The sequence below is a fragment of the Symphodus melops genome (assembly GCF_947650265.1).
Source record: "Symphodus melops genome assembly, chromosome: 7".
NCBI classification, from domain to species: domain Eukaryota; kingdom Metazoa; phylum Chordata; class Actinopteri; order Labriformes; family Labridae; genus Symphodus; species Symphodus melops.
This window is the reverse complement of record NC_136697.1, coordinates 3,299,836-3,326,688: the sequence shown is the minus strand read 5'-3', so window position 1 is coordinate 3,326,688 and position 26,853 is coordinate 3,299,836. Positions and strand designations below refer to the sequence as shown.

Below are 26,853 nucleotides of genomic sequence, written 5' to 3'. Positions count from 1 at the left end.
CAGGCATGTTTTATCTCCTTACACGACAGCCCCATCAAAGATTAACAGTGAAAAAAATATGAAGCACTAATGGAGGCACATGGTGTTCTCGTGGCATCGGAAAGTTACAGCTGTCATCACTAATGCTGCCAGTGGCTAACCACACACACACACACACACACACACACACACACGCCTACAGTAACAGTGTCCTGAGAGTGTGCTGACAGATGGTGAAACAGAACAGGAGCAGGGTTAAAGGTTAAAATTCTGTCCAGTCGTGTTAGTCAAACCCGTCCAGCTGTGGCGTTCGGCGCTCCACAATGAATCTGTCACAAACTTTCCCACACTCAGTCTAAGTTCAGCCCAGAATAGAAAGTGTGAATATTTTATTATGTTCCTTTTTATTTAACTATGTAGGTTATTCCTCTGTTTCAATTACTGACAAAAAAACATCGTCATGTGTGCTTAAATATTTATGTCATCTGGCCTATTTTTCAGGGACATATTGTTAACAATTTGTGTCAGAAAGAGACAGAGAGGCTTGTTTTATCTGGAGCCATCAAATCTCAGGACGCGGTGATAACCAGCCCGGAGTAACGGCTGAAATAAGAATCCTTCCTCCACTCTCTCTGTTGTTTTGTGTTCAGGCAGGGAGCACCATCAGCTGTATGTCACGTACTTCTGAGTATGAAGTTATATTTTTGGTTTTGGAGACTAAAACCTTCCCATTAAGCCGATCATGTTGTGAAACTTTTCAAAAAGGTGGCGGTCCGTTGGTCCGTCTGCCAAAAATAGTGAAGTTCAGACAAAGACGTTTCAATAAAATAGCTCAGAATAATAAAGTCTGTCACATGAACCTGAAACTTGTATTTTTCTGTGTGTGTGCTCAAAGTGAGACTGTAAGTCGGTCTTTAGTCAACTCTGATTCATTGAGTTCATGGAACGACTCGAGGCTTCATTAGGAGATGGAGGTAGTTTCAGGTGAGCCCTCCTGGACTACAAAATGAGACACAAGACAAGACAAGCGGGAATTTAAAAACTCAAATAAGACGAATGAGAAAAAAACACTGAACAAAAGATGAAATGCTTTTCAAAATCCCTTTAATGAACCATTTCAAAAACTACTGTACAACAATAACAAAAAACGTCAAATCAGAAAACAACAGAGAGAAAATAAGTTCAATCATACATTTATAGTGAACTCATCATCCTGCCCCACAGAACATAGAACCCCCCAACAGCCCAAATGTCCACAAGCTGTCCGTCATCTTATAGTAGGCATGTTCCACCCTTAGCTTAGCTTTTAACCCTCCACACTGCCCACGAACTCAGATAATGAAATGAAACCTCACCATATCATCAAACGGATGAATCAGTAAAACGTGTTTTCAGTGGTCAACTAAAAAAGCTTTATATAAGTGCAGATTATTTATTCCAATACAATTTACATTTTAGATGTTGCAAACACAAAAACATTGATATGATCTTTTTTTCCGACTTTTTATTTTAAGTAATGGGACAAACCTAAGCTCAAGGAGAAAACCCATAGGTTGTCCTAAACAATGCGAGGCAGGCTGGCCAGCTTATCGGGTGTGAGTGGGGGAGACTGGTACGGGGAGACCACGGAGGGCAGAGGGGGCTGGTGGTGAGGAGGGGGCATGGCCTCGATCAGCTTCCAATGTTTAGGATAAGGATTAGTATCGCCACCGTCCGTAGAACGGTGCATGTATTGTGTTCATGTTTTCAAGTTTTTTCCTAATTGCACGAGTTTGTGTTGTTTGAAAACTAATCAAACGCTCCCCTGTGTCTGCTGTAAAGAGCTCAGACCTCTCAAACCGAGGAGGCCGGCTGGATCTCTCTGTTTGTTTGCCTTCTTGCATTTTCCAAACTGTGTGCGTGGGTGCAGGCATGTTGCTCTCTGTTCGTTATGAAGTTATGTCAAAGTATGGCTGTCTGTAGCTGTGTCTGTAAAAACTGTGATGACATCACATCCTTTGGTCCTTTGATGTTTTTGATGATGTCACTGATCAAAGAGTAACACTGTGAAGGAACTGTTAGACCTCGGTATTGTTGTTTTTCAAAATTGGCATTTTTTAAATGACGCTGATTTATCCTAAATTCTTTGCTCTTTGTTGAACATGAATTCCATACTGGACTAATTGAGTCTCCCAGAATTTGCTGATAAACTGGGGACGACAGGATTTACATTTCCTTCTGTGCAATATTTATATTTAATATTTCAGCTTTAGTTTACATTTTATACAGTGCAAATATTTATATTTTTATATTTCTGCTTCAGTTTACATTTTATACAGTGCAAATATTTATATTGTTATATTTCTGCAATATCTATTCATAATTTACTATAATGCTACCTGTAAATAACTCCTACCATACGTAGCCCATCTTACCTTAAGTAGAGTTACTTTTTTATATTCTTCTTCTGTTGTTTACTTTTTAGCCGTGCACACCAAGGTGAAGCCAAATAATTTCATTGTACCATCGTAATGACAATAAAGGCCTTCTATTCTGTGAAAAGCAGCGTTTTTGGCTTGAATAAACATCTTCATGTGTCATTAAGAAGTTAAGCTTATGTTTCCACGGCTTTGTTTTATAAAGTAGACATCATGGGTAAGGTTAGAAAGGACAAGGAGTGTTTTTGTGCACATCACACTTTAGACAAAAAAGGTCTGGCCACGCCCCTTTCTTGCTCTATTCTCAGAGCAAACTGTTTAAAATGGTGAAACTTATTTTACATTGTTTAAGGCATGAAATTAAATCCTGAAATAGTTTCTCCTTCTTTCTCAGCTCATCATCTGAATGTGGACAGTGCAGCTCTGTGCAGGAACACTTCATGGGTGTGTTTGAATATCATTATAGCTTCATGTTCTGTGAATTAACCTTGAGATGGAGCAGAAAGAGGAACCACTTTTAGAGCGGTTAGTGTTCGCCATCTATCGTAGTGAATTAGACCCTGAATGTTTCAGTCTTCGCTGTATTCAAACACGAGAGCGACTTATGAGGATTTATTACCTGGAGAGGAAAACATCACAATCACACATTTACCTCAAGTTCTCAAGACAACACTCAACAAATAAACACATTAAAAATAATTCACTGTAAAAGTTTATTTTGACAAAATGAAACAACAGGATAATACATCATCATGTACAGACGGTAGACTGCCCACAGTGTGTTTCACACCTCCAAAAATACGCTACAAAACAGTGAAGCTGGACGGTATTCTGATTTGATCCCCCTCCAAGAATGTCAAAGCTGTGTACGATAAATATTTGGTCGAAATAAAAAAGAATTACAGAACATAAAAATGGGAGGAGATTTTCGATTGAAGCCCTCGAAGCAACCGATTAAACACAGCTGGAAGTTTTTACTGGAACCATCGAGACTCAGAGATCTACTGAGACCAAAGTCTTGATGGTTTTAATTCTTAGTTTAGTCCGTCCTGTTGTTGTTACGACCTCGCTCTGAATACAATCAAAGCTCACGGTTCATTCCAACATTAGCAGACAGAGCCCCAGCTCCCTGGATGAGACAGAGGAAGAGTGCACTGTGCCCGTTTAAAGTACAGTGGAGAAAGCAGAGATAATGTAAAGCTAAACAAAGAGGCTGGTGGTCAGTTAAGGGCATTAGTATGGCTGTCACTTTTTCAGGTCAAGTTTGAACCACTGAGCACTCAATTCCACCCGTGAAGCGCCGACTCATGTTTCTCTGTAACTCTGACATGGTGACGTTCATCCATGTTCCAGTGACAATCAAACAGGTGACTGTGGCCGTGACGTGCTCATGTCATATCCACCCGCCCTCTGGCCAATCAGAGGTGTTTATCATGCAGCTGATCGTAGGTGAGGAGGAGAGATGACTGTAAATGATCATGAAAGACATGAACGATGCTTTACTGTTATGATCCACCTGCAGAGACTAAACGAAGCTTTTGACTTGTACGTATGAGACATCAAATGAAGCGTTCCTCTCTCTCTTTTATGTTTGGCACAAGTTAAACATTGTAAATTCTTCAGTTTTGGCGACTTGACCTGTTGACTCCGAGTGAGCGCCCTGCTTTAAAGGCTCCCTTTTTGAAGCAAATCTTTAACAACAACTCTTCATTTTACAATCGTATCTATAGCTCAACTTATACGTCGTTAGAAAAAAGACTGGTTGATTTATGAAACTTAGTGTGCATCCAGTAAAACTGCATTGAACGACGTTTCTGACACAACATACTCAATAGCCAAAGTTCTGGAAATGAAGCCATGAATATACATATTTCTCTTTTTGTGTACAGCACAAAACAAAAACCTGCATCAACAGAAAGAATCAGTGCATTTTGCATGTGAGTTGTTCTTTTTTTCAGTCCGTGTCCCCAGGAAGGCGATTTTTTTTTCTCTTTTTACCGAACAGCTCCTCTGGAATGGTCCTTTGTACAAGACAGCAAGAAAGACAAAAAGCAATCATGTGAGAGTCATTGGCCCCCTCAGGCGTCCACAGTTCAGCGCGAAGGGCAGCAGAAGGGCACTTAGTCAAAAAAAACAACAAAAAAACCAACAGAAAAAGTCTTTGCCACACACTTCACTCGAAATCTGCAGAAGCAAATGTGTGTGGTCCACCCAGGAAATGACAGAGCGGGCTCCGGTTACAAACACTTCCCTCCGGTCAGTCGAGCCACAGGAAACACTCTGCAGAACACTTATTTGGTCACCAAGGAGAGATTAAAGCAAAGCCTGAAGGTAGCAAAACTCCAACTCCTGATACAAAAACACACAAAACTTGATTCAAAACTGCATTTAGGCCAGACACGAGTCTTTGGGGGGAGCTGAAGATCATCGGATCATTGTTCTCTGCTGGTTGATTCTCATTTCTACGTTCATTATTTCCCAAAATCAGACGTTGAAGTCTTGTGATGCATTTTGGAAATGACTTTAAGAGAGAGGTCTTCAAGTGTCTCCAACGATGAGCCGAACCCACATGATGGCACAACAGGTCAAAAGTATTCAAGCTGCTGGACTCCCTAAAAACCCGCTGAGGCCTTCGGCTCGAGGTCTCACACATCGCTCTCTTGACTCTCATTAGGTCGTCTCATCAACCCTGACATTATTTATAAAAGGAATCTTTGCTTTAACCCTCAGCAGGAGGTGATTTTTGTGATCATCAGGGTCGGGGGTAGAGAGAGTCCTCAGATTACTTTATTGTCATCTACGCCTCTCCTACACCTTGTCAGGTAGCTGCCTACCAGCAGAAGGTAAACCTCCAGTGAAGCTAACTCAACTAGCGAGATGACCTCCTGAAATTCTCTCTATTGTGAATATAATTGAAAACAGCATCAAGGTGAAAGGTGGGTGTTGTAGTCTGTGATAATAAAGATCAGTAACATTTAGTGAGCCTGTTGTCTCTGTTCTAAATCTGCAGATTAATCAGACGATGGGCTGTAAGATTGGCTGTGTCATGACGCTCGACCTGATAGACGGACATTGTCTGGACAATATAACCGACGTGTAACGAGACTCAAAAACGACTGAATTGTCCGTAAGTATGCTAACGTCTTTTCTCAGGAATGCAGCAACAGAAGTCACTTTTTAATCTTGTAATGTAACTCGGACATTTGAACACTGATGATCATTGGTAGATAAAACTTGACTGCCAGCACGGTTGACTTTCTGCAGAGTATAAAATGACTTTAGGCTCAGTTCTAAGCCCGACACCTCCCGCTATGTTCTGATACCACGAGAGGAGGTATAACACGCACATCTATGACATCGTACAAAGTCCACCTATCCGGGTTCATGCTGTGTTTTTAGGGATTCCTCACATGCCCACTCGGTGTATTGAAGCATCACCTTGGGTAACACTAACTGGTTAAGTGATTCAGGACTGTGTCCAGCAACTATTAAATCTGGACCTAAAGCCATACAGGTCCCAGGTCCTGTCTTGGGTTGTTGAGTCCATGTGGACACTTGAAGACCTCTCACTAATAAGCATCTCTGATCCTGTGTGATGAGGCCGTTGATCCTCAAGTGTCTTACTGAAATAGAATAAATGTACCGGCACATTCTCCTGCTTCACCATGTAGAGTGTGTCGTCTGCGTTTTTCTTAAAGCTGTTCAGCACCGTGTTTGTTGTCGTCGCTGTGTTTGGCCCTGCAGTGATTCCGTCTCTGTCGTGGCGCTGCGTGTGTTTGTGTGTGCGTGTCTCTGTTAGGAGAAGTCACTGTCCTCGGCCCCGTATAGATCAGCCAGTTTCCTGAATCGAGGCCCCCATTCACTCAAGTAGTGGTAGTCCTGCTCCGCTTCAGATGACACAGTCCCCAGTGAGCTCAGTGACTCCGCCACTGATCCCGCCCCCTCGTAGGCGTAGGTAGCCAGCGAGTCATATGGCGGCGCCGTCGGATTACAGTCGTTCTCCATCACCCTCTGATTGATGAACTCTCGCACGTCCCCGTTGTCACGCGTTGCCATGCCGACTGGTGGCATCATGAGGCTGGGGACGACGGGGGCAGGGCGGCGGTGTGGTGGGTACAGCAGGGTGTCAGAGGGGATGATGTCACGCCTCTGTTTGGCAGATTCCTCCAAGGCGGCAGCAGTGTCTGGATGACGCAGGGCTCCAATGTCGAAAGCCTGGGTGTCTTCCTCGCCGCCACCCTCGTCGTTGTAGCTCACCACGTTGTCCCGGACATCCTCCTTGGAAATGATGAGAGGTTCCTGCTTCCTCTGCCGCTTTAGAGCCGTGAACAGAACCACGATCACTGCAAGACACGACAGCCAAGAGATATGGCGTTAGACATTTCACATCGAGCAACAGAGACGGGAACAAGTCAACATGCAGCTGATACCGGTGTCCCGTTATATATGCTTTGATTATTTAATGGTTTGATTTTTGTAGGCTAACCCAGAAGTATCTTCTCCATTGGTTCAAATGAGGATCCTCCTATGGGACTTTTGGATTTTGAACCATAGCAGAAAATAATCTCTGTGTCAAACACACATTTCTGATGTGTAGCTGTTTAGTTCAACTGGATAATCTTTACAGATGAACATCATTTATATGAAGTTAGAAGAGTTAATGCAGCCCAGAGAAGTAAAAAGCTAACGTTATGCTACAAGCTAACTACACCGCGGTCGGTTGATTTTGACAAGCTAGCTAAACATTAGCTTAGTAAGTTGTTTATTAACCTAATATTTACAGGAGAGTTGTGTTGCGTGATGACGTTTAATGTCTCCATGACAACCACTGCAGTACCATTTAGCCACGTGTTAGCATCCGCCGCTTTAAGAATGCGTAAAAACTTTCAAATTCATAAGTGGGGTCTTAGCTAACGTAGTTTATCTCGTCTAACAAAACATCAACATCTCTTCAGCTTGTGTTAACCACAGACCTTATTTCAGGCGTCTAAACACAAACACATTCAAAATCCACTTTGACTTTTAGAGTTTAGGACCCATGGAGCTAAAATGCTAACTCACTTCCTGGTTTTAGGACTCGTTACAGTGCTAGTCTATTACAGCTGTGGAAACATAAGCATGCTCTCGAGCCCCAGCGCCTCACAGAGATGGTACTGTAAAGAACTGGGGACACACCTTTTGGTTGTCCTTCAGAGGAGAGAGATTATCTGTCTCTTAAATCCCTTCCTCTCTTGTGCTTTGGAGAATCTTTGATTATTTTTTGTCACAGTTTTGGGGATATTTTTCTCCTGGGTTTTATCGGGTATAACAACTCTTCATTGATGGAACCACAGGTATCGACCCATCCATTATTCACACTGCTAATCAGAGAGCATGCAAACTCCACACAGAAAGGCACCTGCCCGGCCGGGGAATCAGATCCCTTCTTAGTGCTAACTAACGCACCACCACACAGCCTTAAGTAGCTCACTGGATGTGATAACATGACTTCATTGTTCCCTCAAAGTCGTGCTGTGCTGGTGGATATCAACTCATGACATCATGAGCGATGCCTTTGATTCATGTCGACTTCTTCTGGTTTAGATGATTATGAAGAACTAGAGTTTTAGTAGAGGGATCTTTATTGTAGCAGGTGAGACATGGCAGAGAAAGAGGGAGCCGAGTCCTCAGAGCTTCAGTGCATCTAAGAGGTGCATTAGATACGTGTCGCAGTGTAAAATAAACTTTCAGGATGTAGCAGTTGTCTGAACTAAAGTAACTTTCAGTTCATGTTGTGTAAAAACATTTTCTTGTGTAGAGATGAAGAAGTGAAGATATGAATCAGATCTCTGCTTTCACAAAGTGTGCATGCTTTACAGACTGAGGGGAATGTTAGTTGGAGGACAGAGAGGACAGCAGCCTTTGATTTCAGAGTGGACTCATCCATAAGAAATCATGCAGAACATTTGATTGGCTAAGCTCATGCAGGCCAGTTTGCATTTAAATCAAGAACGAGCACAGCGGCAACAAGAAAGAGCAGAGGTGGAGTCGGGGTCATTGAACTGAGAGAAGCGATAATGGGAACACAGTAATACTGCAAATCATAGCGAGAAAATGTCTGCAGAAGACCGAGAGCTGTGAGTGAACATGAGATCAGCTACAGGGGGAGAGAAGCCAACATGTCGGCTGGAGGAGAGACGAACAGAGCAGAGCAGGAATCAAATCATCATGTGACGGTTCAAATAAAACATTCAAATGCATATCAGCTCGACTAAAACACTACAGCTGAAGGCAAAATGATGATCAAGTTCAGCGCTATTCAACAAAATCTGATTTCTCTGGCGAACCGGAAAGAACGAGCTTCAACGTATGCTCGCTGCCTTTCTTCTCATAGACGCATGTCTGTGGATGTATTTGTGAACGTTTAGTGTGATTTCACACTGTGATGGAGTGTGATCACACCAACATAGTGTTGTTTATTCTGATCATGTAGGTTATAAAGTTTTCTTTCACATGTAACAGACTGAGGTAGATACCAGCGTGCAGTATTTTTCTGTTCTCCTCACTCTTTAGATCATACTGTGATTCACAGCCTTGATAGAAGTCAATCATTCTTTTGATGTCATGCCATGAGGGCGGATATGTGACTCTGCTGGATTGTATCATATAGTATACACATCACATCATTATATTCTGCTGTGTTAAAACGAATCAGACAACCATATACTGACAGTGAATGGACTTGTATTGCTGGGTTAGTGTTCACTGATTTTATTCATTGTTGAAGGTAGTGAGAAACACCATCAGCACTGCTCCTCTCTCTTCACCTGCCCTCACTGTTTTTCTGCCATGAAGCCTGCGAAACGGCTGTGGTGGTATTTTGACGTCTCCTCCTAATTAGTGTCTTTGTATCTGAATAAGACAATCATGAGCTGTGACGACAGCTTCATCTTTAGCGTCTGTTCAGCTGGGACACTCCTTTAAATGAAACATCTCTCTAAATAAACTATTATGATCACAAGATTGTTTCTCCACCGTGTCCTTGCTTGGACCATTTTTGCACACTAGCTCGGTGAGGTTTGTTTGCTAAACTGAAGAATAATATCTCTGCAGCTAAATATCTCTCTGCTGTTGATTACACTGCAGAGGCCGTGAATGTGCGGCAGCATTCAGTGAGCAGACTGTCTCTGTGTGCACACTCAGTGTCCCTGGTGTGTGGCAGCTACGTCTGCAATGACTGCACTTTCACAGCCATAAATATGTATTCATTTTCCCAGCCGCCCACTGGACTGTGACCGCTGCCTGAATAAGAGGATAAGTGGGGATGTGGCGACAGATGAGATGCATTCATTTCCATACAGACTCTGATTGTGACAAGCAGCGGCAGAGCTTCTGAACCAACGTTGTTTGACTTTACAGAAGACTAGACGGCATCATTATACAAGGCACATTTCATTCATGTTATTATCACAGTCCTGTTATTATCAGTCATTATGGATATAACTAATAATTAGAGGACCTTTGCACATGTTTAAACATTCAACCTAAATACAACATGTTATCATACAGTCCATATACAACACCTCCAAACATTAAACACAGATGTTGAGTCTGTAGATTTCCTTTCTAGTCTTCTGACTGCTCAAAACCCTTTCACACTGCAGGTCACACCTACACATTTTGAATTTCCTCCCGGGGAGAAATGACGTTTTTTTAATTTAATTTAATTCACACACTGATGGTAGAGGCTGCTGTGTACAGAGTCCATCAGTATGAACTCATCCATTCATACACATTGAAAATGAACTTAGATGTACATTATGCATTCTTATGATCATTTCAAAAATGAATGAGTTATTTTTCATGTGTGATATGAAATGAATGAAGGAGCACGAACATGCCTGTGGATCAGTGGGAGATGGACAGATGGTCGTCTTGCACAGACGCTGGAAGTTCATTACCTAGCCGCGACATGTCAAAGTTTCTGGATGAACCCCGACATGTTTCACTGCTACACGGGCGGCGCGTGAATACTTGTTATGGATTATCACTGAGTAGTTGGGCAGCCTCTGCCATCAGTGTGTGAATGTGACAAGTAGTAAAAAGTGCGATGCATGCCAAGTACCAAGTATGTCTGCCCACTGACCATCATATGTATTATTAATTATTGACTCACTGAGCAGAATGATGGCACACAGCAGGATGGCGATGAGAGCTCCAGTGCTGAGTCCAGGAGAGCTGCTCAGAGCCTCAGCATTACACACTTCCATTTTGCCTTCACGGTCACAGGTGCACACTCGCACGGTCAGGGTGCCTGTGCTGCTCTGCATGGGGTAGTCTCCGTCAGTGATCACCACGGGAACCAGGTAGACACTCTGGTGGAGGCGGCTGTAGCTGGCTCGGCGTGTCAGGATGCCGGCCGTGTTATCTAGGAAGAGAAAGGTCATCTTCATTCATTCTTTCATCTTATATAACCATTTATCGAATTACTGTACAGCTGTCACCTTGTGCATGTTGGTTTTCTTAAAGAAGGGAGAGAAGAGACTCAGGGTCAAATTCAACAACCCAGAAGGTTTAATAAAACAAGGAAATACAGTGCAGATAGCGAGGGTTATTCTCAGCTGTGAGGTCGACCTCGCTGACTCGCAGGTCAGTTGCTAATGCAGAGAGCAGACCATGAATGTTAGAAGTCACAGGGTTAGATAGTTACTCCAGTAAGGTGCCTCCTCTGGAGTGTTTGTGTGCTGTTTCAGCAGAAGTGGCGTGATGCTCATGTGTTCGTCACTTTCTGATAAAGTGTCCTTGAGATGTTGCACATTGAGAACACACAGTACACAGTGCTGCAGAGATAGAGCATTAAAGGAGAGAATACAGCTTTAACAGGACAATAATTTGATAAATGGTTATATAATTTATAATGTCAGAAAACAAAGTCACAGTGTGGAAAAAACTGCTCCAATCACTTTTAACTTTTCATCCAATCATTTTTGAGTTTACTTTATTATGACCTGCTGACTCTGAACCAGGACAGCACCTGCAGAATGTCTTTATTTAAAAAAAACAAGCATAAACAAGAGTTTTATTGTTCTTGATATCGGGGGCTGACCAATGAGAGATCTTGTACTTGGATTTCCTTCGTGGGTGAAGGAGCCCAAATTAGACTGGGACCAAAAAGTTAAAAAAAACAAAACCAAAAAATAATAAAGAGTTGACATATTAACTGAACTGTTGTCACAATAAATAAACAACATTTATACACTTTCTAGAATCAACACGCTGTTCCCGTCTTGGTAGGTCAAGAACAGCACCAATGTTTTTTCTAAAAATTCCAAAGTTTTGATGCTAAGCTAAGCTAAAGCCCGGCTGTGCTCGGTTAGTGTAAGTGACGCTTACCTCCGTTGTCTCGGACAGTGAAGTTGCTGCGCTGCGTCCCCTCAGGAGCCAGGCTGAAGAAGAACTTGTGTCCTGATGAAGGCTCGTCTGCATCCACTGCACTCACAGTCTGGATCCTCTGTGAGACACATCAACATCAACATCCTCAACCAGTGACATGAAACACACAAAGTGAGATCTGAATCAGAGTTTAATAATGTTCACCAACAGGTTATGGTTGAGCTTTTCCTGCATTCTGTTTTTATGCACCAGTTTGTTCGTGTGATTTTTTCCTAAAGACCCTTCAACATGTTGCTGTTGAGGCTTTCAGGGGGGTTCAAGTATCAATAAGTGATTATTTGAACATCATATTGAACTTGTCGAAAAGTTAGTCGAAGACTTGGGTTCATTTCTTTCCATAAATAAGCCGGAGTCCTCCGTGTATTGAGGACGAGTTATTTAAAGCCCAAATGATGTTGTCTGTGAATCTGAGGTTAACACTGCTGTTAATCAACACGTTCCTCTCTGCTGTCGATGTTTTCAACACACGGCTGCTTTAACACTCTCACTGGCTGCAGGAAATGTTTATTGCTGACATTTTGAGTTTCTTTTCTCTCACCTGACAAAACATTCTGTGTCTTGTAAAGGTGTGAGGACAGTGACAGTTATTATTAGTGTTTCAATTCTTCTTCAAACTCAGTCTAAATGTGTTAACACTGTCGGGATCCACTGGAGCTGAGTGAATTCATGCTGAGCACAGCTTCTCTTTCCTCCATGCTAATAAACGTTAGCGGCTAACACTCAGACGAGGAGCTGCATCATGAAGCTGAAAAAGTTCAAAAGTGCAAGACGTCGTAACCGGAGTAACTGTAGGAATTCACATCGTCTCTCACTGCTCGCCGGACTCGGGGCATTTTGTTTTCTGAACATCTTTTAGCTTATTGTTTTGGTTTCATCGCTCTGCTCTCGACTTTGTTTCCAGAAGCAACAAAGAAATCGTGGCCGTTTCTCAATGAAACGCCATCTGCCACTTACTGTCCCAATACACAAGTTAGCATTTTGCCAAGACAATTCTGGAGATATCCCAGCATGCAGTTGGGTATCCATGATTTACCATTCTTGACTTACGGCTCTTGCGATCTTAACTTCCAGCAACCGTTAAACCCAACAAATAAAAAAGGACGGTTGGTTTCCGATAGACAAACACAGCTCGTGAGGATTAAACCACACAAACCTTCAATCAGTATTGAGCGTCTGTCTTTATGATTATTTCAAGTATTTTGAAATAATAATTTCACAGTTGATATATCAGCGATCGGCTGTGCTTATTGTTAACGATATGTATCCAACAGGCTACGCTTTGGTACGCCCCAGAATGCTTTGCGGTGCTGAGGCGGGTTTTGCATCGTCCGTCCCAAACAGTCAACTCGTGAGCTTGCAAGAAAGCTCTTCCATGAACAACTCCACGAGAACGCAAGTCTGTTTGTTTTCTTTGAGAAAGGGCCCCTGTCATTAAAACGAACAAGTTACACTTCCTGTCCATCTCCTCTCAGTATAAAACACAAGAGGAGCGGGCTCCCAGCATTAAGCAGCTGCAGATGTCAGGAGAGAGAGAGAGAGAGAGAGAGAGAGAGAATACAATGCTCCACATGAATGTTAATGTTGTTCTGTTTCTGCAGAGTGAGAGGCAGCTGTCGTCTGTCAAAGTTTCATCATTGAAAAATCAATCCAAGCAGCTTTACAGTAGAAATGAAGTCCTATCAATACAGTGCAGGAGCTGCTCTGTATATTCCTCTGTATATTCCTGTCGGACTTTATAACCACTTCTTATTTAATTGAATGGGAGACACTCGCTGGGAGATTAACGGCTTTAACAAAGATCTGTGCCAAGAACACTCAAACACAGATGCAATAACACACACACACACACACACACACACATATGCAATGGCACATGTACACTGAAACAAATCCAGAGCCTGTGGGAAGCGGCGAGGATATCCATGGAACAAATACTGATGATTCCCATTGATGGACAGATGAAAGGCCAGAGGAATTAAAGGATGAAAGGATGGCGGGATGTCAGGGACGTGCGCACAGCGATGGCAGAGAGCCACCATGCTGAACAATGTCAGGATGACGCTGGCGTGTGTGCGTGTTATATTTAACCTGTTACATGATTACACATGCAGATTTGTGTTTAATTCCATTAATTGTTGCATGAGATGAGATGCATGATATATTTGTGTTTGTGTAAAGCCTTATTTACAATCTTCCATGTGTGAAAGCTGCTGTCAGCGTCCATGACAGATTAGCTTTCAGCCTCAAAGAAGAGAGAGAGAGTGGTCTCAGGGAGCTCAGCCAATCAGCTGCAGGACTCTGTGTGTGTGTGTGTGTGTGTGTGTGTGTGTGTGGCATGTAAGAATTCATAAACCCTGTACGTCTTAATCCCATTAGATGCATCCCATACCGTACATTACGTGAGGAATCACATAAAATGGTTTTACAGGACATGATAATTGGCCCTCGTAGTGTTGCAGCTGATCAGACTCAGAGCCCTGGATCAGATATTTAACGTCATGTAACGAAACGTTTTGCAGCTGTTAAATCAGTGAATCAGAGAGCTTTAGGTAGCGTACATCCTGATTGGTCGGGTTCAGTTAAACATGCACATTTTAAATGACACAACCTTAACCAAAAATATACTGGGTGATGATGATGTCCACTTTGTTGGACACATGGTTAATCGTACTTTTCTACATATTGGACATAACAATTTCAAATTCCAAACAGATAATATGCTTCCCCAGATGTTACTGTAGATCATCATATATATACAGTAGACCAGTTGGGCTCTTCTAGAACAGATGGATTGACTTGATATGCCAGCAGTGGTGGGCAAGTGTGGCTGTTCGTGGTCCATCTTGGATTCAGAGAAAATTTACTTGCAGTTACACCGACTGGCCACTGAATTGACCTCAATGGACGATGGCAGCAGAGAGCATTATAGAGGCTGATATGCAGTACCACCATAGAAACCAATGCATTAAAGGGAAAATTCCTTTTTAGTAGCTGTCCACTGTAGTGACTGCTATGCACCAGAGGGAAAGATCAGACTTTTTCCACAATATCCTCCTTCCGTTCTGTTTAGCTTGTCTTGAACTGAGCGACACTGCTCCACACTTCCCGTGGTATAGCAACTTCTACAAACAGGAGACATGTTGGCCTACATTCACGTGTCTCGGTTTGAGGGTCAGTGTGCTACTAATGTCTGATTCCGTGCAAATACTGTGTTGTTTTGTTCACAACAGGAGATTACCAGCTGACTTTAGCCCCCTGCTCTCAGCGTGTCCCATAAGTGATTCATAAAAGCGCATCAGTGCACAATGAACACACAGCACCGGACCACCTGCTCGGGGCGGACACACAGCTGCCTCTAATCCTGCAGTGCAGGTTGTTCAAGTTCAGAGTGGCACGCTGAGGAAACAGCCGTCTCCGTCTGTGTGTGACCTCGTGTACCAAGACAAACTTCTGTGGAGGATGTTTCATGCAGATGTTGTCCAACTAGAGCACTGAGGTCCTCCAACCAGCTGCAACTGGACGAGCCCAAAACCAGGCGACTCTTCAGAATATAAGATCTGCTGCCACAGCCGAACACTTAAAGACATTTTTACAAACTCACTATTTTACCTCTAGTTGAGTGTTTTAGCCCAACAGCAGAGACCATGACAACTTGAACTCTTATTTAGCGTTTTAGCTTATATTTAAATTAGTTTTTACATTTGTTTATGAAGTTTGAATCTCTCTGCTGTTATAAATGTGTGATATAAATAAACTTGACTTCCTCCTAAATGCAAAAACATATTATGTTGTAGGTTCCCCGAAAAATTATCTTGTGCACACAAGATACTGTCTACCTAACGCTTTTAAGACGAAAAGTGCTGCACGTCCCTCCTGTTTCCATGACAACAGTCTGTTGACAACAGCTGCTGTATGACCCACACAGCTTGGTTGTTTCTTTCTGCATGTTTTGTGTGAGATAATTTTTCCCTGTTTAGGCACGGAGCAAAGAAGATGTGAATACAGAACAAACACAGGTGAAGTTCATACAACAGAGCCTTTCTGAGAAGTCGAGAGATTTTCAACTCAAAGTGCTCAAAGCTGCGCACAAAGAGAGGAGCGCTTAGAAAAAAAGGAAGCAGGGCGCTGTGCTTGTGCTGGGCGCCGACCGCCTGCTGCTGCAAACAACCTCGTTGAAAACAAATGAAATACACCGGTGGTCAGGAAAGAAAAGCAAGGTGGGCGCAGGAACCTAACTGGTGCTCAAAAGATTCTGATGAGTGATTATTCTTTTAGTGATAAAGAGCAACATTTAACATCAAAAATAAATAACAGCATGTATTCTTTATCTCGAGCTGGGAGCTGAGGACATCTGTGACTGAACCATTAAAACATGAAAAATACAAACGGAGGGCTCATCCTTTGTTCAAAGAAGACAGAAGACACGAGACTTGGACATGTCGTCTGTCTCTGGTGGTACTTTCAAATGAACCCAAATAAACCCAATCCCTGTGTATCGCAAGCTGAATCTTTGCTGCACAAAGCATGCTGGGATACTTAGTGACGCAGACCATGCTAGTGATGCCATTTTTGAACAAGTTTCCTCCCTCTTTTACATTTATTGCACACTACTGATCTGTGCAATAATGATTCCAAAACATATCAATCATTTTTATGAACCAAATCCCTGATTTTCTCTGCGGGAGGCGACGAGAGGCAGACTGGGTTGAGCGTACGCCTTTTGCTTTCTGACTCTTTGTCACCAGTGTAATGTCTGTAAACACTATTATTATACGCCCTCACCTTACATAGAATAGGTCATGTATTTCACATGTGTTTATTACACGTGTTTATTAACCGCACTGACAAAGCGCGAGGTGAGGCAGCCAGTACCTCTGCCTCACCTGTAGGGGGCGTGCGTCACAGAGCATAATAAGGCCAAGAGTTTATGCTTGGCTACTCTTGTGTTTTCCTTGACCTTTGACACCTCGTCTTATTTATTTTGTTTAATTTATGTCTTTTAGTGGGTACACTGATTCATGTTTTATGACTTTTAATTCATTTTGTATTTCATCTCACGTAAACTGTTATGCGTTTTATTTTACTGTACAGCACTTTGGTCAGCTGTGGTTGTTATAAAGTGCAAAACAAATAAAGTTGGATTGGATTGGATCTTCTTCTATGATTATCTCAGTGTCTTTAAAACAGTGTTTGTCGTCCTTTAATGTCAGCAGGAAGGAAAGGTTGATGCATTTTGGTGTTTTAGAGCGTCGTCTGTGCTGATCCCCGCACACTGAGGTGAGCTGATAATTAGCAGCTCCTCCACTGATTCACAGCAGCTGCACTTAAAGTCATCATGTGCCTGCAGGGAATAATCTCAGTTTAAACAGAGTGTAATGAAAGTAGAGACACCAGAGGCACAGCAGACGCCTGCAGCAGTCAGGCCCGATGGGGTCTGGATCCAGTTCCTCTTTTCTCTTCAGGATTGCGAGGAGAGAAAACCCTCCCACAGGAGTCATACAGCTCAGATCAGCTGTGCCTCCATCTCTTTCATGTAAAAGCTGGTCCCGTTTTAAATCAAACCGTCCATAGAAGGCATGCTCTCAGGGACGCCTCCCTTTAGACATCAAACTGACCGTTACATTCAATCCTGATCACCTATTGGACAAATATTCCAGCACGCTGAGACAAGCGCCGTTTTGACTACAAGTGCCGCCGCCATCATCACCCGCTGCACGCTAAATGACATGATTAAAAACTGATAATATGGCATTAACAGATGGTAGAAAAAACACATTGCGGCTCAATCATCACACACGGACGGACAGTCTACGAGACCACCAAAGAAACTGACTGCGTCTTTATGCCCGTTGGACTTGTATTCTGGGTTTTACGATGTACCGATGCATCTTTCAAACCCTCCTCGTCCTCATGTGTGAAGCTTGAACCACTCGCACACAAGAAGCCCATATAAACTCCATTCATACACAATCATCCTCCACCAACGAAGCAGCGGGAGCAACAGCCGGGTTAAGTGTCTTGCCCAAGGACACATCGGACATGTAGCTGCAGGAGCTGGGGATCAAACCCTCGTCATTCCAGTTAAGAGCCCTAACACGGCCTGTGATATGGAAGCTGCTCCGTCCACAGAACAATCCGATGTGTCGATGAAATAACAACTGTGACAACCGAACCCAGACGACGTGTGAGTCGAGCGTTTGTCAAGATGAACATTAAAAAGGATCCATTCATAGACGTGATATTTGGTCCCTCAGATAATCTTGGTTATAAGTCGTGATTCAGATTTGTTGCTGTTCTGTTTCAGACTCTTCTGCTTGAACTGGGAACACTGGGAGGAACCCAGTGGATTGTCCGATATTAAACACTACGATCATTTGACAACAATCTCTTCTTTTCGGATCCTTTTGACATATCAGGATTTTTGGGGGCGGGGCTTGCAGCACTGTAAAATTCTGATTGGCCAGGTATCGTTTTCGTTTAGAACTGATCTCATAATCTGCATGTTAATCAAAGTTTGCAGCTCCTCAGATTGGGATGAATGTGGACAGCAGAGATGAAGGTTCTGGATGCTTCAGGTGGAAACATGACAAATAATAAAAATGCACTGTCATGATCATAGACTCGATTCACCCCCTCCTTTATTATCTCAACACTGCAGAGCATTAAACTTATCACACGTGAAGAAGCTGCAGTACCTGGCCCGCCTTCGTCCTCTCACACACAAACGGTTCATACACGGTGGCGAAGGTGGGGGCGTTGTCGTTGATGTCGAGCAGGCGGATATAGATGGGAACATGGCTGCTCTGACGAGGATTATCTGCAAGGCAAACACAGGAAAGAGTTCATGCTGGGGAAGCAAAGCCCCCTCCACCGTCATCATCCACGGTCACGCTGTGAGCTGTTTCCTGGAACAACCACTTCCCCCCTGAGCACTCACTGCCTTGCTTAAGGGCGCCGCATGAGTATATTTCAAGTACAGACATAAATATCGAATGTGAAATATGAGAGCGAGAAAAAGAAAGAAGTCAAAATAAGATGTTGCATGAGGATTGACATCTACTTTAAGTGTTCCCTTTTTAGAGCTCAGTCATTTTCACAGCATGTCACAGTTCAGCCCAGGAAACCAATCAGTCCGTATTTCACACTGAAGCCTCCGACACACCGAGCTCAGGTCAGGTCTCACTGTTTGACATCGCTGGAGTCCAGCTGTCTCTGCACAGTGTGGTCCTGAGCTTCTGCAGACTCTGATAACACTTTAAATCAAGGTCACAGTATTCACTTTTGACTAGTTGATTGTTAGGATGCTAATTCGTAGCATACTGGCTGCGAGCAGTGGAGATTGAATGGTCTATTGGGGACCAAAGCAAAAATGTATTGAGGGCCCTCGAACCAGCGTTTATCATCGTTTTGCTCTTTGTTGTTTCACTCCAACACAGATTATTCCTTTTCTTCATTTTCATACTAACCTGGGGCTCCACGTCTACGCCTATTGATTCACTAGCAAGGACCACGATGGATGGTGTGAGGAGACAGATGAACATATGCTAAGGTAGTGATGATGATGGAGTGGGATGGCTCGGTGTAAGTCGGCTTGTCAGGTGATTGGAGGTGTGGTTACGTTATGATCTGAAGTCTGTCATGAAGTGCCTCCGCGTAGAAGTCCTTTATCTTCACAGCTTCTTCTGGACACTGATGATAGAACTTGCTTCTGTACCTACATGTTCTCCAGAGAAGCCTGAACACTGTAGCTGTAACGACGTCTCTGGTTACATTTTAAACTGTTCCTGAAGCCTTGACTTCGATTACCTAGCTCTTAAAAACCTCTAAACCAATCCCTGCTCCCCTGTTTCCCACTCAGCCAGTCATGGATACTATATTTAGCGTCATATCATTTAAGTGGCTGTGATTGATGTGTTGTGGTCGCAGCGTTCTGTCTGGCTCCATACAGCATCAATACATCACAGCGTCTCAGCCCTGCTGTACTTACTGAACTCAGTGGCGATGACAGAGATGTTGTGCCAGGCGCTGCTTTCTCTGTCCAGACTCTGGAGCAGGAACACAGAGCCGTTCCCAGGGTAGACATTAAACAGGCGGTCCATGTCTGTGCGACGGTCAATGGAGTACCTGAGAGAAGAGAGACAACAGGAAGGTGAGACAGGGCTCAGAGTTAGTCCAGAGTCCCTGGTGAGTTTTCAGACCCTGCACCAGGGAATGACTGCTGGAAGAGGATTTCTCTCAACCTCTGAAGTAAAACAGAAAATGCTTCATTCACCACCAGCTCTGCTGCTTCTGTTCCTCATACGGCTAACGATGCTAACAGAGTGAACGTCAGCTGAACGTAACTGTGAACAAAGTGATGACGTGTCTTCCCCATGGGTTCTAAGGAGAACCCTCCGATGGGGTTTTTTCATTGGATTTTGGATGATTGCAGCGTGTGGTTGAGACGTGGCGTGCACTCTCATGCCTTTACTTTCACTTCATAGAATGGCACAAGTGGCCAAGGCGGCACGTTTCTCCAGTCCTCTTCCAGGACACCCGACGTGTTTATTCATCACATAAATCGTGAGCTTTGGCTTTTCATCACATCGGATTTATTCGTGCAGTTGCCTGTCTTAAATGGAGCGCAGCGTTAGACACGGAGTCTCAATCAGGTCTGACTAGTTCAATACGTTTCAGAAAGCGTCAGATGAAAACTGTTGCTGCTCTACACGCTGGGATTTGAGGTCAACGTGAAACAATTAATTAAAAAACAGTTCAACTCACTGAGACGCAGGACACAAAAACTGTGCTTCTGTGAAAGCCTGAGGTGAACCAAACCTCGAAAAAAGTTCAGCACCAACTCTGATCTGCAGAGTTAGATAACAGGCAGCATTTATATTGTAACAAGTCGAATCAAATGATTGTGATGGTTTGAAGCTGCTGCTTTCTGCCCTTCTCCTCCTTTTCAATCTCACTGTAGCCTTTTCAAAACATCAGAGCTACTCGAAAATCTCTTCCCACTGTCTGCAGACTGCTCACAGAGCAATCTCTATTTTTGAACGAGTTGCTGAATGCAGCTATTCACAGCTTCACAGCACTCCATAGATAATGGAAGTGCTCTGCTTTTGCTTCTGCCTGTCAGAGTGGAGGCACACTGCATGTGAAACTCAGGGTCTGTTTTACTACCACAGTGTTTAACGTCACACTATTATCAGCTCTTCATTATGCACCATTCAGTCTTAATGATTGATTTCCATAAGAAGAGAGATGAATATGAAAGCAAATATTGTTTGAGAGGATCAGCGCTCCATCGTGATGAGAAAGCACTCAGCAGTAAAAGAATTGATGAAACAGTCACAGTTACAAAGGCCCGAACACACGGATAATTGGGATTGTGTCAGAGCGAGTGTGCGAGTGTGTGTCATGAGTGCCGGTGTGTGTGGGTGCCCCCTATGACACTTAATTTTAAGAGCACTCCATGCTCCCGTGCATGTTTTAATTGGAATATGTTCCCCATCAGTTGGCTGCTTTAAATGTAGAGACACACGAGCTCAGCCGCAGTCTGCTCGCTGCTGTCACACACCCATTCAGCCGCCTCTCATCGGCTCACCGCACGCTCCTCTGGCTTCACCTGGCAACCTCGATCAAACTCGTATCAAGTCCCTTACTCTGTCCTTCTCCTCGCTGTTTCACTCAAATTGGCCTTCGGGAAAGTTGAGAAAAGTTTGAACTCATTTGAAGAGTCTTGAACATCCTGATCAATACCCACCGCAGCAGAGCAAATTACACAGGGCTTTAGGACTGTGATTTTGTAAACATCAGGAAATTCCCCGGATGTTCCCGACACGTTTGAGTAATGGACAATTACCAAGAGGAGAGCAGCGGAGCTCAAACTATCCTGATGCAGAGTCCCTATAATGAACAGGGCTGCAGAGAGGCAGGAGGTGCAGCTCTCTGTTGTAGATGCACTCAGCAGTTTTCACACTGATGGCTTGGTTTATCATTTGAACACTGATTACTCTTCTCTTTTACCCAACCTGCACTCATATTTCCCCTCTCTTCCCCCCTTTTAGACTCCTATAGGATCTCAAGCCTTTAGAGATCTCAGGGTTCAATTAAGGTCGGACTTTAGACTTCAGTGCAGTTTAGCTGAGGCTTCAAAAATAAAAGTACAGGAAGTGAAGATAGGAACATTTGGAAGAAATACTTTAAAGTGTTTTTAAGGAGCAGTATGTACTCGGACCCCTAGTGTTTAAAATGCTCCTCTCTAGAGAGGATGCTCACACAGCTCTGCATGTGGTGGACACTGTAGCTTCAGTGTTTAGCCAGCTCTGCATGTGGTGGACACTGTAGCTTCAGTGTTTAGCCAGCTCTGCATGTGGTGGACACTGTAGCTTCAGTGTTTAGCCAGCTCTGCATGTGGTGGACACTGTAGCTTCAGTGTTTAGCCAGCTCTGCATGTGGTGGACACTGTAGCTTCAGTGTTTAGCCAGCTCTGCATGTGGTGGACACTGTAGCTTCAGTGTTTAGCCAGCTCTGCATGTGGTGGACACTGTAGCTTCAGTGTTTAGCCAGCTCTGCATGTGGTGGACAGTGTAGCTTCAGTGTTTAGCCAGCTCTGCATGTGGTGGACAGTGTAGCTTCAGTGTTTAGCCAGCTCTGCATGTGGTGGACACTGTAGCTTCAGTGTTTAGCCAGCTCTGCATGTGGTGGACAGTGTAGCTTCAGTGTTTAGCCAGCTCTGCATGTGGTGGACACTGTAGCTTCAGTGTTTAGCCAGCTCTGCATGTGGTGGACACTGTAGCTTCAGTGTTTAGCCAGCTCTGCATGTGGTGGACACTGTAGCTTCAGTGTTTAGCCAGCTCTGCATGGGTCTGTAAAGCTTTCTGCGTTCTAACCTCTCTCCATGTTTCAAAAGCATCTCCAACATTGATCCTAGTTTGAGCAGCTTTCTGCTGCTGGAGCTTATTAGAAACATGCAGAGGCTTTTTAGCTCGGGTACAAAGCCAGCACTTCAACAGAGCATCTTCATGTCTGATCATCACACTGTCATTTCATTCAGAGGATATCATACACAGAGTAGACCTTTAGTATACAGCTAAACAATAGCTCTCACATGTAACACTACTACCATGTTTCTAATGATACACAGCTTCATGTAAATGGGTGAAGTATCCCTTTAAAATCAAAAGTCTGTTGATAAATCTAAATGCAGATTCTTTTTTGTGTTTTGGATAAATGAAAGTGAGATTGAGCTTTCGCCTTACTTGACCATGCTTCGAGCTCCGTCAGGGTCCATGGCACTGACTGAACCCACGGCCACGCCTACTGCAGCGTCCTCCTTCACCTCCATCAGGTAGCTGGCTTTGTCGAACAGCGGTGGCTCATCCACGTCATCGACACCGATCCGAACAGTGGCCATGTCTTTGGAGCCGGCTGACATGAAGCGCGGGTCCAACTGTGTGTTCTGGACCTGAATCTCCACTGTGTAAGACGGCTTCTTCTCAAAGTCCAGAGGCTGCAGAATCAAAGAGGAGAGAGAGAGACTGATGACCCCGAACACAGCGGCCTTCTGATTGGACCCTTGCTGCATCTCCCTCTATCCCATCATCTGGTTCTGCCCATGAATTCTTCTCTTAAAAGTATGTTTTTTCTTGCCACTGAAACTTTGCTAAATGTTGCTAAGTGCTCATGATGGACTAACGTTGGGTCTTTGTAACCAAGCGATGAGTCAGCTCTTTTACCTGCTCTCTTTGTAAAGTGTCTTAAATATAAAAGTTGTTATGAATTGGCACTATACAAATAAAGATTGATTGATGTTTCTTTTCATGGGACTTGTTTTTCTGCTGCTTCACAACGTTTGTTCTAAACACTCTAATACAACTCTTAAAAACCAGCCAATCGAGATTCTCCTGTGTGCTGGCCGGTTTGAAGGAAGCGATGACACATCTGTTTCTAGTCGAGAATCCATCAAACGATTACTTCTATTGTGTTTGTAATAATGCTGTGAAATGTTTAGCAGAACTCAGCTTGATGTTCGAGGTCTCGGCTCCGACCTCATCCCTCCAATCAGAACCTGCAGCTGGATGATTGGGTTTGGGAGGGGGCCGAAAGTTTAAAGGGATAGTTCACCCTTTTGCATGAATCCTTGAATCTCTGATGACGCAGAAATCGTCATTTAGGCTGTTTTGGTTAGAGGGGGTGAAACTACATCACTAGGTCCTCGTGTTTTCGACCACTGAAGCTACAGACCTATCACAGATCAGTGGGCGGGACCTCACTCCCAGAATTGAAACGTAACGTCCTGCAGCTTGTTAGGAAGCTATGCTAACAGGCTCTGAGGAGAAAGCTGAGAAGTTTCAACTTCAAACTGATGGATGAAGAGGATTTTGAAGGTCTTGTGCTCGAACTGGAATTTCGTAGCGATCTCTACAAACTGCAATATAGTGTCAATCCAGGTTCATGTTTCAACCAATGAAGTATCCCTTTAAGTTCAGACTGGACACTTTGCATGTTGGGAGGATGTGTTTATAGATTGTGACACTCTGTGATGTTTGTCAAATATGATATGAGAGCAGCTCCAGTCGTCCGGCTAAAGCAGCTTACAGGCTCCTTCATGCCTCATTAGTCTCCGGACACTCGAGTAAAAAAAACAAGTGCAATATGACGCTTTTTGCATCACATGAGGAAAACTTTCAAACAAAGATAAGCATATCTTTCTCGTCTCAGGGCAAAATGAGGACTGGATTCACGACCATTCAACACTACTACCATGTTTCTAATGATACACAGCTTCATGTAAACGGGTGAAGTATCCCTTTAAGTTCTAACTTTGACCTACGTTGGAACTATGTCAGCTGGTGCAACACCTGAATTTAAGGTGCAGCTTAACTCTGTCGTAAGTTAGAACTTATGTTCAAACTAGTCGACGTTTCAACTTCTGCATAGTATCAAGTAGCAAGTATCATATAATGCAGCGAGGGACTGAACTGATGTAACACGACTTCCTGTGATGAGGATCTCTGCACTGTAAGAACACATCTTCATTGTTTGGAGCTGTTTCAATGACAAGAACAGGGAAAGCTCCAACATGAATACAAAGTGTCTGAAATTAAGCTGCTGGACACAATCTGATGAGACATGATGATAATTGTTCCAAAGTCAACGTGTTGAAGAAATCTGTTTCTTCCACAACAAAGCTGGAGCTTTCCTCCGGCAGCTCCACCTGTGCCTTCTTCACTTCTTTGAAAGTATTCTGTTTTTTTCCCCCACAGCTCACATCCAGCTGACAAAATATCATTACGTCTTTGTCAAAGCTTCCAGACATGAACAAAAGAGTTTCTAAATATCACTTGTGATTCCACATCAGTAAACAGGCACTCTGCGAGGACGCTGTGATTCATTTCTCTGAATCCAGCAGCATAAAAAGCTTCAGTCCTGCGTATTAGCGTCTGCTGCAGAGGCTGGGACGGGGGGGATGTGAAGGTAAAGATGAATAAGTTTAATTTGGTTTCTTTCATCTGTCAAGCATGCCCAGGCTTTGCATATTTAACAGTATGTGCAAAACAGACTACGTGGGCAGGGTCCTTATGAGTAGAAAGTGTGGGATCTGCTGAATCACAGCTTTAGAATTAATTTGGTTTTTACCAAAGCCTTGAGAGGAATATCAAGATAATGAAGAGACGGGCTCGAAGGTGGGCTTCTGATCGACACATGTAGTTTGACTTTTCAATGTTCAAACACTGGAAGTGAACTCTGCTGTTCATTTAGCCTGCTAATATCGTCCATATCATGTGGACATGCTCCATAGAGAGATGTGGTTTGTTGTTCATTTAGTGATGGATACATGTTGATGTGTTGATAAGAGTGGTTCACAGTGTGAGTCTGCAGTAAAGTCCTTCTCACCTTGCTGACGGTGATGACGCCTTCCTGAGTGTCTTTGTCAGTAGAGATGTCGAACACGTCCATACCGTCTCCGCTGACGATGGTGAAATACATCTCGGCGTTCTTCCCGATGTCTCTGTCGGTGGCTTTGATCCTCCCGACTGGAGTACCGGACTTGGACGACTCGGGCACTCTGAACTGGTAAATACCTGAAAGCACAGACAAAGATGGGACAGTCAGGCTGCGTCCGAAATCCCTCTGTTCGCTCGATAGTCAACACGCCATTGTGTGCATTGTGGTTTGACGAGCGGAGAACGGCGTTTGACTCGGCTGCTCTCAGATGGACGAGACGATGGACCGGCGTGAATAAAGTAAAGATCAGTCAATAAAGAAGAAGAACAATAAAGAACAATAAAGTATAAATGAAGACTAAATATGGTTAACCTTCGTAACGGCGGTTTCTTCTGATGATGATGATGATATGTTACACATGTATTTATCATGCATGTAAATGTTTTCGTGAACATAACCTCAGTATTATATAAGTTATGTAACCTTATTATTGATCCTCAGTTGTTGCTATGCTGCATGTTTCAGTGTCACGACAACAATGACGACACTGTCAGCGGGCGGCGAGCGAGTGAGCGAGCGAGTGTCTGAAATGTTTCTGAGTGTTTCTGAGTGTAGTCCACTACATTAAACTCACTGTATAGTGAGAGTGGTTTCAGCTTCAGGATGTCTGACTGAAACATCCTTCTAAGGAAGCTATCAAGTGTGAAGTGAGTGACATCGTTCTGAGCAAAGTCGTCATCATTTAAAGACGCTGATGTCACAGAATAGACGAACGCTCGTCATACGCTGAAATACTTTTGAGAGACTAACGTCTGACATCCTCTCACAGCTAAAGACGAGGTGTCAGCAGCTCAGAGATTTGAGTCACAGGCTGAGATTTTGCAAGACTGGAGATCCTGCAGGGTAAGTAACTGCAAGATGACAACTAAATTCCCATCATGCACCTGGTGGATGCACATTTCCATCTCCAACTTTAAAGCAGAAAACTGAAGAAGAGAAGAAATCGGTGGAGTTGTGGAGAGAGCGAGAATGTGGTGTGGTGGTGGCCTCGCCTTTGCAGCACGAGAGGACGATCAAACTTGACTCGAGG

General features: G+C 43.6%; 1 protein-coding gene across 2 annotated transcripts in view; it reads right to left on the bottom strand.

Moving 5' to 3' along the window:
• Positions 1 to 5,046: 5,046 nt before the first annotated feature.
• cdh6 (cadherin 6) overlaps positions 5,047 to 26,853 on the bottom strand; it is a 68,703-nt gene continuing 46,896 nt past the window's right edge. For both annotated transcript variants that reach the window (XM_079348393.1, XM_079348394.1), the window contains exons 6-12: positions 25,713 to 25,900; positions 23,075 to 23,325; positions 19,816 to 19,952; positions 18,524 to 18,645; positions 11,769 to 11,886; positions 10,552 to 10,803; positions 5,047 to 6,739 (exon numbers count right to left, since the gene is read on the bottom strand). In XM_079348393.1, coding sequence (XP_079204519.1) covers positions 6,192 to 6,739; positions 10,552 to 10,803; positions 11,769 to 11,886; positions 18,524 to 18,645; positions 19,816 to 19,952; positions 23,075 to 23,325; positions 25,713 to 25,900 — 1,616 coding nt within the window. In that variant the 3' untranslated portion in view covers positions 5,047 to 6,191. The remainder of the gene's footprint in view (positions 6,740 to 10,551; positions 10,804 to 11,768; positions 11,887 to 18,523; positions 18,646 to 19,815; positions 19,953 to 23,074; positions 23,326 to 25,712; positions 25,901 to 26,853) is intronic.